This window comes from Trematomus bernacchii, unplaced genomic scaffold (genome assembly GCF_902827165.1).
Source record: "Trematomus bernacchii unplaced genomic scaffold, fTreBer1.1, whole genome shotgun sequence".
NCBI classification, from domain to species: Eukaryota; Metazoa; Chordata; class Actinopteri; order Perciformes; family Nototheniidae; genus Trematomus; species Trematomus bernacchii.
Window position 1 is genome coordinate 6,648,825 of NW_022987593.1, and position 16,668 is coordinate 6,665,492.

Here is a 16,668-nt window from a genome sequence, read left to right on the forward strand (position 1 = left end):
TAAATAAGGACAACTTTCTTCCAAAAGGGAGTGACTAACGTTTAGACAATACCCAAAGACACACTGGAGCACATCTAACAATTAGCAGTACACAGGTTAAACTAGATCTCACACAGAGACACTACACTACAGCACGTGCACAGGCTGCACACATGTGGCCAGAGGAGAAGGAGAGCCACTGCAGCCTTCCTCAGGTCCTTTAAGGAGGCCCTGGTTGGGAATTGGGAGCACCTGGGGGAGAGGCTGCACCTGGAGACAATCAGGGAGAGAGAGAGACACACACACAAAAGCACACACACACACAAGCACCAACTGCGGCACGTAACACTATCCTAAAAAGTCAGTAAATGTTTTTTGATTTTTTAAATACTACATTTACATAGTCAAAAGGTCCTTTTGTTCAGCCTCACAATGCTGTTGGGTATTAAATGTGTTTATAGGTCCTGCCCTCTGGCCATACACTCACACAACTTCCGAATCTTCAAACGAGCAACATCTCTTTGTTTATTGAACTGGATTGTCAGATTCAAGTAAAATGCTTCAAATAGCTTTTTTTGGGATTATTACAATGTCTATAACATGTACATATTCAGTTATTGCGGAATGCATTAATCAAATTTGATTTTGAGCAGCTTATGTCTTTGTTGCAATATTACATACCTGGGTCAGTGTGGGAGTCAAAATAGCATGTGCACCTGTCATGGACATTGCCCTTCTTATATGTTCACATATGGAAATAAAACACAAATAGAAATATAATGTCTTTGATAATTCACTATAGCTAAGTTCTAAATGTGTCCTCTGTTAAGATGTTGAATTAAGACCAGAATTGAATAAATTATTACATTATTTCTGATAAAAGTATGTGAAATTATATCTATAGCAATATTTTAAACTCTACTTGTATCTTATCAGTTAATTAGTTACAAAATACATTTAACTCTTCTCAGGTTCTGGCAGAAACATTTCTTTCTGAAATGTGTTGGGGACAATTGGATGTATACCTTTTAGTATGATAATTAGCCTGTATCATTAGCCAGACAGCATTGTGTGACTTGTTGAACTGGTTTATCTGCATGTGTCACGAACCAGCTGAGAACCAAAATGAAACACACGGGAGACCAGGGAAAGTCGGTAACCAGCTTTATTATAAATAGTTTCAACTGAACAGTTCTGGTATAAGACAGTAGGCAATGGGCTGGTCGGGGACAGGCGAGGGTTCCAGGAGTATAGGCAAGACGGGAGACGCAGGTACAGGCAGGGTCAGGGAGCAGGCGAGGCAGAATAGTCCAGGTACAGGCAGGGTCAGGAAACAGGCGAGCCAGAATAGTCCAGGTACAGGCAGGAAACTGGCGAGGCAGAATAATCCAGGGACAGGCAGGGTCGGGAAACAGGCGATGCAGGCGGGTCAGGGATAAGGGCAAGGTCGAAACCGGGGAGAAGCAATCTGGGAGGTAATGCGGGAAAGACTAGCATGCTGCGAAGTACGATCTGGCACTGAGGTGAGAGTGAAGGGTGTGATATACTAGTGGAGCTGATGGGTGTAACAGAGTGTGAGAGAGAAACAGGGTGTGACTACCAGGTGACTAGGTGACTGAGAAATGCTAATGCAGAAGAAATATGTGAGTGAGGGAGCAGATTGTGACAGCATGTGTGGGTGTAGGTATTCCTTTTATTATGATAATAGGTGGGATTGTGTGACTTGTTGCATTGGTTTACCTGCATGTATGGGTGTAGGTATTCCTTTTATTATGACAATAGGCTAAGCCATGTGACTCAAGTGTACAATGTAAATAGGATTCAGATACTTGTTGCATCGGGACACCTGGAAGGGGGTGGTGCATGTGTTCTTTTTAGTATGATAATAGGCTAAGCCAGAGCGAATGAACACTTGTTCCACCACCCCATCTATTCCTTCAGGTAATCTATTACAATTTAATAAGCATATGTATTATTGATACATATTTATTAATAACTTTTTCCATTTCAGAATGCCAACAGCAAAGAGAGGTCCTTGATTCAGTGTGCAGGATGTGATTGCTGCCAAGTTTGAGATGGAATCAGAGGACAGTGACATTGATATGCCTTGTGTCATCCTTGGCTGGACCAGACCCTGTGCAGAAAATTCAACGCTGGGACAAGCCAACAAAACCTACGTAGAAGTTGAGAGGCCTTACATTGTGGGTACTTACAACAAGTACATGGGAGGTATGGATTTGTTGGACTCGTTTACGGCCAAATACAAGTTCCCCATGAAGTCCCGACGCTGGTACGTTAACATCTTCTGGCACACCATCATCCTTGCTGTGATCAACGCCTGGCTCCTCTACAAGCGGGAGTGCAAAGCTCTAAAGATGCCAAAGCAGGAGATCCTGAACAGGAGACAGTTTCAGGCAGATCTAGCATCCTCTCTCATAAGAATGCATTTCTGCTATTTGCCGTTTGTAATATTATTTTATATTTCACTGTAATATTTTTGTCTGGTATCCTAATGTATTTTGATTGATTCTGTTCTAATCAGGTGAACACAACTCCTCTGAAAACACCCAAGAGAGGACGACCATCGTCAGGCAACATGAGCCAAGCACCGACAGTGACATCAAGGAGCCCGTTGAATGCTCAGAAGAGACCATCTTCAGGTGATGGGAGTCCACCAAACGGGGCCCCATCCAAGAGATCACAGCCTCCACTGGATGTACGCAAGGACCCTAATGGCACATTTTCCAGTGAAGACAAAGAGGAGACGCTGCAGACACTGCAGTAAAGGGTACACAAACACACAATGCACCAAGTGTGACGTCCGTCTGTGCTTTTCCGACGACAGAAACTGTTTTTTTGGGACTACCATTGTATTAATATTTAATAAATGACTATTCATAAAAAATATGACTGATGTGTGATTATTATTCATGCTATATACTGATATAGGGCTAAGTAAGCAATCAATCCTGCAAATTAACCCTTAGTTGTTCAATATATTTATTCAGACAATGTGAGTAGAAATACAGAAATTATGTTCCCACCTAAGGCCAACGTTGCAATATTACAACATTTCCCTTAAAAAAAAATTGAAAACTCTTTCATTTCTGCTCCAGAGGCTTCCTACAACAACATCTGAAAGGTAAAAAAAAATAAAATGTATATAATATATTTGGGCTTTACAGGGTTAAAACACAACTAATGATTTGACCATGTACTGTCTGTTACGGTTTAATCTAGTACAAATGTTTAGAAACTTGTTTCCTTGTAAAGTTAAGTCACTCGTATTTGTTTTCTGTTTCCTAAAAGCTGACTCATTTTCAGGGGCGTGTCAGGCTCTATTTACTAAGTGGCACAATTAGAGCTCATTAAAGCTGATTTTTATAAAGATACTGAGATCAGCTGTAAGATATTCACTACTGTATGTGTATGTTTGTATTCCAGAATGTGAACTCAATGCAAGGTTGCGTAACTTTTAAATCATGATAAATACAAATTACATGACTTCAGTTTCCTCATGCTTGCTAGAGCACTAATGTTCAATCTCTGTTGAGACACAGTGTCACAGAGATGCTGATTCAGCAGCAACAACAGACTATGCTGCAAAACCGGAATGACTGGTCAGACCAAAAAAATCTGTTCTTGCTATTGAACAGATTTGCCTTCAAACTATAAACCCTGGTGAAACCCCAGGTATTATAGTACTGGCCTTTTAAAGGAATTTAAAGTAAAAGGAAAAAAAAAAGTTATTATGGCCTGCGACTGCCAGCTCATTGCATACCTTTTATTCATTTATTTTTTATTTAATTTATTTGTAGTTATAGTTTTTTTTAACACAGTCACTGTATAAATATTGTTGTATACCTGTGTAGGTTTCTGGTAGTTGCTCCAAATATCTGGAACAAACTACCAGAAACCTGCAGGTCCGCTGCAACTCTTAATACTTTTAAATCCAGGCTGAAGACTTTTCTTTTTGCCGCTGCTTTTAATTGAACTATTCACATCTTAAACTGCACTGTAAACTTTTATTCATGTATTTTGTCTTTTAATGTTTAATTTGTTATCTTTGCTTTTTAATGACTGTTTTTAAATGCCATTTTCTTAATGTCTTTCATTTTTGTAAAGCACTTTGAATTGCCTTGTGTTGAAAGGTGCTATATAAATAAACTTGCCTTGCCTTGTGTTCAGTGAAATATTTTTGGTATTAGTGAATTATGTTGGTATTACTGTAGGTGTTGTTTTGTCCCATTATTATTTACAATCATTCTATAAAAGGGTTTTAATTATAAATATCACAAAGGTAAGGATATCATTTATTAACCAATGAGATTGGACGTTGCATTAAGGTATTCACAATGAAAAGGAGAACATAAATAGGCCAAAGGCCTTGGTCAGGGGCCGGTCTGATACCAACAACTACATAATTAACATCTTAATCATATATTATGTGTCAACATATTCAACTCATTTATTTCCCTCCACATTTAATACTCTAATTTATCTCTCTACTATCTCCCATGTTATGCATCTCCTTTTTCCTTTCAGGGCATTAAATAGTAACAGCCATAAATTATCCTAACCCAGTTATCTGTCAGTGGGCGGGCTGCAGAGAAAAGGAGGGGCAAACACATGTCACATGTCCGCAGTAAAGGCACAGGTGCTCAGCCCTCCTGCTATTTGAACACACACAAACACTGCATGCAGTAGACACAGCAGACACAGCAGACACGATGGCAGTGTTACTCGGTAGTTACTCTATTGCTTTATTTGGAACCAGCATTGTCATTGCGAGTCTGACTTACATCACCTACAGGCTGCTCAGCGATTACCTGCAAAAATGGTTCACAATGAAGCCTATTCCAGAGTTGGAAGGAACATATCCGATCATTGGAAATGCACTAATGTTCAAAAACAATCCAGGAGGTAAGACAAAAATCAACATTCTGCTACAGGAGGCTGCATATGATACAAAAGACTTGACTGAAAAAGTTAGTGTTTACTTGATGCTGTATAATTACTGTAAGTGAATTGTATTTATTTTTTTCAGATTTCTTTGGTCAAATTCAGGATTTTGTCCAGGAGTTCAGGGATGCACCGCTATTTAAAATCTGGATTGGAACACTTCCATGTGTGATTTTGTTTCATGCTGAGAATGTTGAGGTACAGTGACTGACAACTCTACATTTAAACACCAAGTATGCACTCAGTGGGTGTATCTGTGAATGTCCACATGTATTTTCTTCTGAATATGTAGTCTCAGTAGTTGAATAAGAGAAAACATGTGTGTCTTTTTTTTAATGCACATTCTGTGTAAAGCAATTATAGTCAAAAGTGTTTGTACAAAATATTGAAGCACTTTCATTAATTTGACACTCATTAAATGAGGCAGAAGCATGCTGCGTTGAAACTCAATTCAGCAAATCACCCTGAGTAGACCTTAACCTCGCAATCCCGACAACATGGTCTTTTGAATGTCACTGCACTTTAACACACTGTAGCCACTGCTACTGCTACATGACTGCAACTGCTCACATCTGCAGCTATTGAATAACAACATTTCTGCTTAATTGGTCATTCTTTCTTACGTTTTTTTTTTTTGCACTTGTTGCTTGTAGACTGTTCTGACCAATGCGGTTCATATGGAGAAATCCTATGTATACACCTTCCTTCACCCTTGGCTTGGAACTGGACTTCTTACTAGGTATCATATTATTTACTTAAGTCACATTTTAAGCACCAGATATTTATCAATCACTTTATTACAATTATTTGTGCATAAATGTGTTCACCCTTTCACTGTTGAACATGGTAATATAACATGTGTCGATTTATGTTATGTATTATTAATCTAAATCTTCAAAGTAACCAGTAACTAAAGGTGTAAAAGTAGTGGAGTAAAAACAACACAAATGTAATTAAGTAAACGCTCAAATTAGCATAATGTAAACATATTCACGTAAACTTTAAGTACCTAAATGTATTACTTAAGTACAGTACTTGAGTAAACCTACTTTGTTACATTAGACCAGGGATGGGCAAATGGTGGTCCCACCTCCTCTTTTTGCGGATTCATTTATAAACAACGTAATTAATTTAAAAAAGAAAAAGAAAAATGTTTTACTTGTAGTACTGATACCGTCCACTAGACTCCTAGTTACGTTGGGAGCTGCGTACATGATTCCGTTCGGCAGCCAAATACCACAAAATAATCTTTGACGCGTTTGTGTGTATTGTGTTTGTTTCCCGGGGAAACACTCACAAGAAACACCGGCTGTTGTTATGCCTGCTGTGACTAGGGATGGGTATCGTTTGAAATTGATCGATTCCGATTCCGGTTCTGCTAATCGATTCCGGTTCTTATCGATTCCCCGTTTCGATTCCAAAATTGTTAAAAGAAAGAGGTCAAACGTTTAGATAACAAAAATATTTGAGCGTTTACCGCAATCAATCTTTGGTGTTATGAAGTGACTGAGCTCGTGAACTGTCTACGGGAGGGCGGGGGGGAGCCTCGCTGCGGGGCAACTGTGGACCTCTGTCGCCTGTCAGCGCAACTTACATGATGCCGTTTGAAAAAATTAAGGGCGGTGCCGGCCGCCAGCGAACCGAGCCGGCCGTCAACAGCCCGCTGACGACCGGCCATTCTGTGATTCTCCAGAACACACAGATGGCCACTCCGCCCTTACCCTGTATTCCACCGGGTCACCGCGGCGCAGAAGGACCAGGTGGAATACAGGGTCTACCGCGTTTAGGAACCGTTAAGCAGAACCGAAATTGTGTATTTTGTATGGGTACCCGGTACCCAGCATTTTCTTATCGGTTCTCATCTGGAACCGAGTTTCGGTTCCCAACCCTAGCTGTGACGTTAAGTTACCGCTTGTAATTATGCCTTTACAAGCTACAAAGTTGTATTTATGATCTGAATTTGGCGAAACAAGTTTAATATTCTAAAAACAAAGACTTTGTTTATTTGAAATCAGATGAAAACAAACTGTCACGGACCCTGCCGTGTTATCTATGGTCGCATTCACACCAGCCTTGTATAGTCCGGTTGAATCGAACCCTGGTGCGTTTCACCAGTTGGTGCGGTTCGTTTGGGTTGGCGTGAACGCAGTCCGAGACCTCAGAAGTGAACTAACAACCGGACTCTGGTCCGCTTAAAAGCGGTGGTCTCGGACCGCTTGCCAGCCTTGTATAGACCGGTTGAATCGAACCCTGGTGCGTTTCACCGGTTGGTGCGGTTTGTTTGGGTTGGTGTGAACGCAGTCCGAGACCTCCGAAGTGAACTAAACAACCGGACTCGGGTCCGCTTAAAAGAGGTGGTCTCGGACCGCTTGCTAGTGAACTCTGGAGCGGTTCATCGCTGGTGTTAACGCAGTCCGCACCAACACATAGGAAGCACAGTATTTACGCGTCACAAGTACGCGGATGTCTTAAAAATCTAAGTACTAAGTATGGCAAAGTACTTGGTGTGAAAGCGCCTAATGTAACAAACTGTCGTCTGGTGCGCAACGGACTATTAGGTGTGAATGCGACCAATAGGCGCTTTCATACCAAGTACTTTGCCGTACTTAGTTAATGAGAACTCTGATGAACTAAAGAGCAGATCGCGTTCACACCGGAATAAGTCCCTGAGGGAGGATTAGGCAAATGAGCCGCTGATGTCACTTCTTCTTCTTCTGTTTTGGGTTTATTGGCAGGCCGCAAACAACTTCACGGCGTATACTGCCACCCGAAGTCCCCGGAGTTGGGGACTGGCTTCAGTAGAAGCTTCTGGGACTCCGCCCAGCCAATCAGAAATGGGAACCTTTTTCTCCCATGAAAGTACCTGCTCTCTAGCAGGGACTGAAAAGGGGGTGGAAAGGTTCTCACAAACTAAGTTCTAGTTCCGGATTTTTTTGGTGTGAACGCACAATTTCGGAACTATATCAGAACTATACTGGGAAAAGTACTCCGGTGTGAAAGCGCCTTATGATTCAGTGACGTGCGGTGAGGTTCATGGCTGGTGAGGCACTGACTCTTTCAGAGTCAGATTTACAAATATTATATTTTGACCTTAATCAAAATATTCTGTTATTTTCAAAAGCTTTTTTAGTCTGATGTTTCGATTAATTTTAAACAGACTGTTCAACAAAAGGATACCCAAAAAATGTAGTTTCATTTAAATATTGGATTGTTCTCTCTTAGTAAGATCCCATTTTCAATACAATTGTGGTCTTACCTTGACTTGAAGATGAAGTCCATTTGCCTATCCTTCTGGACAAAAATCTCTATTACTTTTTTGTAAAAGTCCTCCTTATCTTCCTCTAGTTTCAGAAGTCTAGTTTGTTGTTTGCGTCTACCGTCTCTGCGTAGATTAATAACAGTAGCAACAAGAACCTGTGGGCTCACGTGCGCCCCCTTCAGTGCGGCAGAGGTTATGGCTGCCTCCCCTGGTGCTTTTTCATTGCCGTTGTATGATGAGACCAGCGAGCCTAAATATCATATACGTGAAATAAATTATTTAGAGACAATGGATGACGAGTATACATATAATAAGGGGATCTACAAACATTACTTTTGTGACCTACAGTGAGATTGGAACAGGCATGCACTTGGTGCCCGCGCTCCAGCCAGTTTCTGTGGGGTGACGCATCTGAGGTGAGGCAGATCTCATCTCTGCCTCACCTTACCCCCACAGAAACTGGAAACTTTTCTTTAGTTTTTTTGTCTTTACATTGGAGTATGACAGGTGAGGCTCTGCCTCCCCTGCCTCCCCTGACTGCACGTCGCTGCTGTGATTACTATACGCCTTTCATTCATAATTTCAGTGGGAGGGAGGGAAGCGGCGCTGAGGAACAGCAGAGAGTTGAGAGGTGCCTGGGTTGACACTCCCCTTATTGTTCGTCAACAGAGACAGGCTACAAGTGTGTTAGGTTCAAGTTAGACAACTAATGTCTGTATGGGCTCAGAACAGTCTCATAATACACACATGCACACAGAAGGATTCACACTTGTATTTCATGATCCGCAAAAGGATTCACACTTGTATTTCCAGATCCACACTTGTGTTTGTCAATGCACACACAAATGTGTTCCATTTCATATACATGTAAATAAAATCCAAATACAGAAAAAAGTTTTACATATGTATTTTTGATCCTCACATATTTGTTTTCCGTTTAAAACCGCTGCACCTACAAACACAAACCGCTTTCTGTGCATGGATCGCTGTGCATTCGTGTGTGGGTTTTTTGAGACTCCCCTGACGGTGACCCGATTTGTACTTGTAATTTTTTCTATCTATAGCCAATCAGATGTCTCCTCAATTCTAAGCCAATCACATGAGCGCGCCCCCACGAGGGTAGATTTCTTGCGTTTATGACGTAGCGCTTCATGTGCGCATTTTGCGCTGTCCGGAGCTGACAGGTCCATGGAGCCTGCCTGCAGGCGCTAATCTCAGGACACCTCCACTCTCAGTACATTGCCACTTTCCGAACAGGAAATGCACGCAAATACAAGCCTTTATATTATTAAGGTACAGTGCCACTTTCCGAACCATTAATGAATGCTTGTGTACACAAAAACGGCAGGCAAAACCGTTTTAAATGTGTGTTTCCTGTATGGCGAATACAGCTGCTTTATTTATGTCTGTATGAAGTTGTTGTGAGTGTGGAGGGGGCAGCTACAGGTTAGCTTAGCCTAATCGATCAGTGCACTACGAAGCCAGTGCTAGACAGTGAACTGTCAATGGGGGGAGCCCCGCCGGTCATTATCGGCCGATATTCACTCTTAATAGTTTGATCGGTGCTCTCTATAAAGGCCGATCAGGAGAGCTGGATCTGATCGATATGGACATAAACGCGAGTGAAGTTTTAGCGAGCTGCATGAGAAACTGACGGGGAGAGAGGGAGGGAGAGAGGAAAATATAGGATCCGTTACTCCCGTGTTATTAGCCATATCCGGTCATAGTCCGGTAATTACCTGCTAACGGAAACTCTGCTACACAATTCTTCTTCTTCTTATTATTGAAACATGACCGGTAAGTTTCAAATTTGTCCGGTAAAATAAATTCTGTCTGCGGAAACCCTGCTCCGGACAGCGCAAAATGCGTATATGAAGTGTCATGAACGCAATAAATCATACCCTCGTGGGGACGCACTCATGTGATTGGCTTAGAATGAAGGAGACATCTGATTGGCTATAGATAGAAAAAATTACAAGTACGAATCGGGTGACCGTCAGGGGAGTCTCAAAAAACCCACACACGAATGCACAGCGATCCATGCACAGAAAGCGGTTTGTGTTTGCAGGTTCAGGGGATTTAAACGGAAAACAAATATGTGAGGATCAAAAATACATATGTAAAACTTTTTTCTGTATTTGGATTTTATTTACATGAATATGAAACGGAACACATTTGTGTGTGCATTGAAAAACACAAGTGTGGATCCGGAAATACAAGTGTGAATCCTTTTGCGGATCATGACATACAAGTGTGAATCCTTCTGTGTGCATGTGTGTATTATGAGACTGTTCTGAGCCCATATGTCTGGGTTAGTGTTCATGACTTCATGTTTATGTCATCTTAATGTTTAATCTTAATGCACACGCATTTTCCGTGCTTTCCAATAGTTTAAATTATTCCACTCTTAAATAACCTGTTCAATACAAACATGCCACTTGTAAAAATTAAATAACATTTCTGTGAACTGATATTTGTTTAGTGAGCTTATTAGAGGATGTTCCCTGAAAGATTGAAAAATGTCAATGAAGATGTCAGACTTAGTATATTTGTTAATAATTACATACAATACATGGAATTTGTGTGTGTGTTCCAAGTGAATCTGCGGCCCCCTGGTGGCCAATACATACATGATGTGGCCCCCACCACCACCCAAGTTGCCCATCCCTGCATTTGACCTAAGAAGGTTATTAGTTGCAGTGTCTTTACATTTAAAAAAGAAAAACATTTATATACTATCAGCCAGAAGGTGGTGGTAGAGAATTATAAATGTTTAAAAAGTAAATTGCATAGTCATTTGTTCACTTGATTTGTGGATATTTAACATACAAATTGAGGTTTTGGGGTGAGGGTTGATAACGTTCAAGGGATTACCATTATTAATGTGGTTAATTTAAATTGATTATTTGTAATAAATTATTAATTTAACCTGAAGGTGGAGTAAAAGGATCACCGCCTGGGGAACAATAATGTGTGTTCCAGTGGAAATACCAATACCTGCTCTCTCATTTGGTTTCGTCCTTTACCTTGACCTAAGATTTATATAAAGATATGTAAATAAGATTTTGTTCTTCCTAACCCTTTAACTCTTCTTGTTGTCTTCTTCTTTTGGTCAGCACTGGCCCTAAGTGGCGTCAGCGGCGGAAGATGTTGACCCCCACCTTCCACTTCTCCATCCTGACAGAGTTCTTGGAAGTGATGAACGAGCAGGCGGAGATCCTGGTGGAGAAGCTGGAGAAGCAGGCGGGGAAGGGTCCATTTAACTGCTTTAATTACATTACCCTGTGTGCCCTGGACATTATCTGTGGTGAGTATATTTGAAGTGAATGTGACTAGGACAATAAAAAAGATGTCCGACAAATATCCAACATTTCTTTTTCAGAAACCGCAATGGGAAAGAAGATTTACGCCCAGAGTAATTCTGACTCAGAATATGTTAAGAGTGTGTACAAGTGAGTCATCTTTTCATCACAACACAGACAATAATAGAGTTATTGGGTCAAATTGCATTGTTATTATTTTATTCTTTGCCTTCATCCTAATTTTTTGTGTTTAGGATGAGTGACATTATCAGCCGCAGACAGAGGACACCTTGGTTTTGGCCTAACTTTGTGTACAATTACTTTGGTGATGGACGGGAGCATGACAGGACACTCAAGGTCCTGCACTCCTTTACAAACAAAGTGAGTAATGGAGCCTGTGGTTTGAAAATCTAGATGTTGAGAATTTGTTTAATCAATATAAAGCATTCAGCCTTAACCTTGACCCTAATTTCCTCTCAGGTGATACATGAAAGATCTGAGAACATTTCCCATATTGAATCAGATAACGACTCTGACAATGACACAAAGAGAAGACGAGCATTTCTGGACATGCTCTTGATGACCACCGATGAAGATGGCAACAGGATGAACAATCAGGAAATTCAGGAGGAAGTGGACACCTTTATGTTTGAGGTTGGTGGATAAAAATATACAACTAAGATTATTTATTCATGTATTTCTCCCCGACATAAATGCACATTCCTCTGGTCACAGTTTGGCATATATGAGCATATGATACACAACACACTGTCATACCCTAAAAGAAACAATCAAACAATCTTTATCATATCAAATCATGACTGACTGTCTTTATCATGTATTGTGTTAATGTTTGAACTTTGTGTTACTTGTATTAGGTTAGTTAAAAAATAGTTCATGAAACTATATTAGACTTGACTGGATTGCTCGAAAACCAAAACAGCAAAGCACTGCTAATGCTTTTCCGTGTCTGCTGAATGTGTAGAACAACACATTCACTATAATAACTTTATTACTTTATGGCTCATTTTCAAGCTTTTTTCTCTGTCCCCAAGTGGTCCTAACAAAATCAATTAACCCAGCCTCACAGTCTTAAGTATTTTCTATTAAATTTGTATTCAACACCCCTTTTTCTGCAGGGCCATGACACTACAGCAGCCTCCATGAACTGGGCCGTGCATCTGCTGGGCGCCCACCCCGAGGCGCACAGCCGAGTTCAACAAGAGCTCCAGGAGGTGTTCGGTAACATGCCCTCTCCCCAAATACCACACCTTCCCACTTTCATGACATCATTTGTTTTCCTTCCCAAAGGCCTTTTGACTCAGATGTATCTGTTACAAGTCTAATGGGGCTTATACAGAGATATTAGCTGTGAAAATATTTGTCTTAAAACACAAAGAAGAATTGAATTATTTTCACTCCTCTGTGGATTTACGATGGCCTCAAAGCATTTTTCCATGACGTAAGCTGGATGGCTCTGTTGAAGTAACAGATGCTAAGCTAACACCAGGTTGATGTTCTTTATTTTGTTGTTATAGGCCAATTAAAAAGAAAAAATTAAATGTTAAATTATTATTTACATCAACTAACTGCAGATTTCTTGAATTAGATCTATAGTCATCTATAGAAATGTAGGCAGTAAAGTAGTAACTTTTTAACTCCTAATTAAAAGCAACACATCAATGGGGTGTGTCACTTAAACAATGTAGTACTATCAAACTCTTATCTACCATAGAAGTAGAACATATGTCAAGGATATACAGTAGAAGTAGGAGAAAGTGCAAAACGTTAGCGTGACCTCATTTACACTCTGTTTCGTATTATCTGTATGGTGTTCTGACTTTAACACTGTTTTTGTTTATTGTACAAAGGTACATCTAACCGGCCTGCTAACATGGAGGACGTGAAGAAGCTCAAATACCTGGAGTGTGTGATCAAGGAGGCCCTGCGACTGTTTCCCTCTGTGCCTTTCTTTGCCCGCAACATTGGTGAAGACTGCCATATCAGTGAGTTATCACACTTTATTAAAACAGCACATTCTTCTTTTTAATAAATTAATAATTCCTCTGTCATTTTCACCTGAAACATATCATTCTTTGTGAGATTACATTTATTGTACAAAAATAAAAAACACCATTTTATAACAGTAACTCATTTTATTTACACCTGTAGATGGTTTCAAGGTGCCCAAAGGTGCAAATGCCATCGTTTTGACCTACGCTCTCCACCGTGACCGGCGCTACTTCCCCGAGCCCGAGGAGTTCAGGCCTGAGCGCTTCCTGCCTGAGAATGGAGTGGGACGGCCTCCGTATGCGTACATCCCCTTCTCCGCTGGACTCCGCAACTGTATCGGTAAGAAAGGGGAAAGGTGTGATTGTCTATAGTTGATCAGATCTGTCAAGCATATTTTCCAGATTTTCCTCAGATATTTCTCTGGAGAGTAACCACGGATTGTGTTTGTCTGTAATCCCCCTCAGGTCAGCGTTTTGCTCTCATGGAGGAAAAGGTGGTCTTGGCAGCCATCCTGCGTAACTTTAGTGTTGAAGCTTGTCAGAAACGTGAAGATCTCCGGCCTTTAGGAGAGCTCATCCTGCGACCAGAGAAGGGCATCGTTATTAAACTGGAAAAAAGGATTTGATCAAACTAGCAACTGCTCAGGTTGACAGAAGATATGCACTGAATTCATGGACCTTTGAGATTTGTATGGATTTTTATTTATTTATTTAAATGGTCATAGTGCGGTCAGGGAGAGTTGTGATCTTGGTGTTTGGATTTTACAACCTTCTCATCATTATAGTCTTCATAATTACAAAAAACTAAGCTTTATGACAATAAATGAAGGCTATTGATTGTTTTCTTTCCTTGAATTAGCTACATAATGCACAACTCTAACTCAACCACAACAACAACAACCAAGAATGTAGAATAATTCCTGTAAAAATATGTAATTTAATTGTAGGTATTATATTGCTATGAAGAGCTAAGTAATGCCAGTATGTTGGAACTAATGTTAAAGGTTAATAAAACTTTCTTTAACAAATGTAGCTTTGAAACAAATGTTATGATGAGATAACGGTGCTTCCTCACTGGTTTTAGTCACTGCCATCCATTTTTCTAGGTTATTTGCTGTAAAAGAAAAGGAATATTGGTATCATTCGTTTCTGCTATACCTCCTACCCTCATACTATTATTTTAATTATTGAGCACTCAAATCAATGGCTGGATGGAGCTGAGGCTCCTCCGCTCCAAATGAGGCTGAGATTATCTAATAAATGGCTAAAATAAAGGAAATTCACACCAGATTCAGTGGCCACAGTATGAGGATTTTAGGACATTATGAATGTGCCAAGTGGATAAGTTTCAAACTATAAAGAATGTATTTACTTGGTGGAAAATATTCAAAGAATGAATGTAAACATTGAAGTGTGTGCATATCCTCAAACTTTAGTGCAGATATGTATGGATTTAGTTATACTATTGTGTGAATATGATTCCCCTTCACAGGCCAAGCCATTTTTTGTGGGTGTTTTATTTATTAGAGTGCAAAAAAACCACACATGGATAAAGATGAGGTTGCAACAGACTAACCTTATTGGTCTGCCAAAGGTCCCTCAACTCTCCCATGCCTGGCAGTTACATTTTACTTTGCATGGCAGCAAAGTCATATTTCTCAACATTTCAGTTACTTGCAGCAACAGTGAGGAAGCTATATTTTTTTTACAGTAGTATCATTTACACAGAAAGAGAGAATACCAGTTCCAGAACATTGTTGTTTAACATGCAAGGCATTATATAGCTGGACATGTGACACTCTTTTGGGGTGGATTAACCTGCTGGCAGTAGATAAAATAAATGTTTGCAGACATTTACGCAGTTTTGGATTCCAAAACAAGTAATCTATGAAGCAATAAAGCCCTGGTCAGCACATTTGGGGACACAAGATTATCCACGGGGTCAATGGATGATTAATGAAGAGAGGCAAAGGGTGAATTCACATTGCAGAGAAGTATCTAAGAGAGGTGTTTCACAAGTTCAGCCATGGTACGTTAATCAGTTTATAAGTGATCCGCCTTTTTTTACTGGGCAATACAATACAACACCCCAATAGGGCCTTCCATTTGTCTAAGCTACCTTGATTTTTTACAAAACTTTGTTAAATTAGTTTTGTTTTTCCAAAATCCTTTTGTTATTTGTTGAAAAATATATGTATCAGTGCATGGTTTTCATTTGTTTTGACCTGTCATATTTCAGAACAATGAGTGTAAAACATCTGCTATCTAAAAATCAATATTTCTATGGATTAATATGCTATGGCGTCCTGTATTTAAGTTCTGCAGACAATGCTTAATTTGACAAGGATGAATTTCTGTCTTTACAGTTTGTCCCACAAACTCAAACTCAATGCTGTTGCTCTTTTGTTGAACATTTTCTGTGTTGTGATCCTTCTAGACTGTAAGGAGAAACATTTGGAAAACACAATAAAAACAACATGAAAGATATCAATCTGACTTCAATGTCAATGACTTCTCTCAGAGACCCATACGTCCTTGGGCATTGTGATGTGATGGAATTAAACCACTTCAAGGTGGCAAATGATGATACATTTCCTATTTCACTTCCACACGTGAAACTTTGTTAATTAGAGTTTGAATTATTGTGACTCCACAGAGAGAGGAATAAACCATATACTTTAAGGACACAATAGAGCCTCACATACAAGAGAGCAAGTATCAGTAATTTACAAAATGACCGTAGTTAAACTGACCTGCTTTTAAATAATGTGTAGTTCAAATTGATGTCCAGAGAGAGGCAGCAGTGTATGCTTACATAAGTGTGTGCAGTGTGTGTGTGTGTGTGTGTGTGTGTGTGTGTGTGTGTGTGTGTGTGTGTGTGTGTGTGTGTGTGTGTGTGTGTGTCTAAAGGGGGAGTGAGAACAGCACAAACAGCTAAATGTATCTCTTTTTTTCTTAATGCCCAGTGGTTTCATGATGAGTGACAGCTGTACTCAGCTTGTGTACAGTTTAGAGCCTGTGGGTCTCAGATTATCTGTGTTCTGACACTTGAATGACACACGATAACGTGGAAAGTCCCTTTAAAAAGTTAATTACCACATGTCCAGTCTGGGAATTTGGCTGGGACTTTGGCTTGGGTCCAATACGTTTAATT

The 16,668-nt window shown here is 40.1% G+C and overlaps 2 protein-coding genes across 2 annotated transcripts; both read left to right on the forward strand.

Moving 5' to 3' along the window:
* The first annotated feature begins 1,118 nt into the window (after positions 1-1,118).
* LOC117481947 lies at positions 1,119-2,764 on the forward strand. Its single transcript, XM_034129889.1, has 3 exons — positions 1,119-1,920; positions 1,991-2,444; positions 2,522-2,764. Exons 2-3 carry the CDS (start codon positions 2,055-2,057, stop codon positions 2,762-2,764), a joined length of 633 nt encoding a protein of 210 aa, XP_033985780.1. The 5' UTR covers positions 1,119-1,920; positions 1,991-2,054.
* A 1,909-nt stretch (positions 2,765-4,673) lies between these two features.
* Positions 4,674-16,005, forward strand: LOC117481516 (cytochrome P450 4V2-like). Its single transcript, XM_034129235.1, has 11 exons — positions 4,674-4,902; positions 5,027-5,139; positions 5,595-5,680; positions 11,317-11,507; positions 11,583-11,652; positions 11,757-11,883; positions 11,983-12,156; positions 12,642-12,744; positions 13,374-13,508; positions 13,675-13,854; positions 13,980-16,005. Exons 1-11 carry the CDS (start codon positions 4,710-4,712, stop codon positions 14,138-14,140), a joined length of 1,533 nt encoding a protein of 510 aa, XP_033985126.1. The 5' UTR covers positions 4,674-4,709; the 3' UTR covers positions 14,141-16,005.
* The last annotated feature ends 663 nt before the right edge of the window (positions 16,006-16,668 follow it).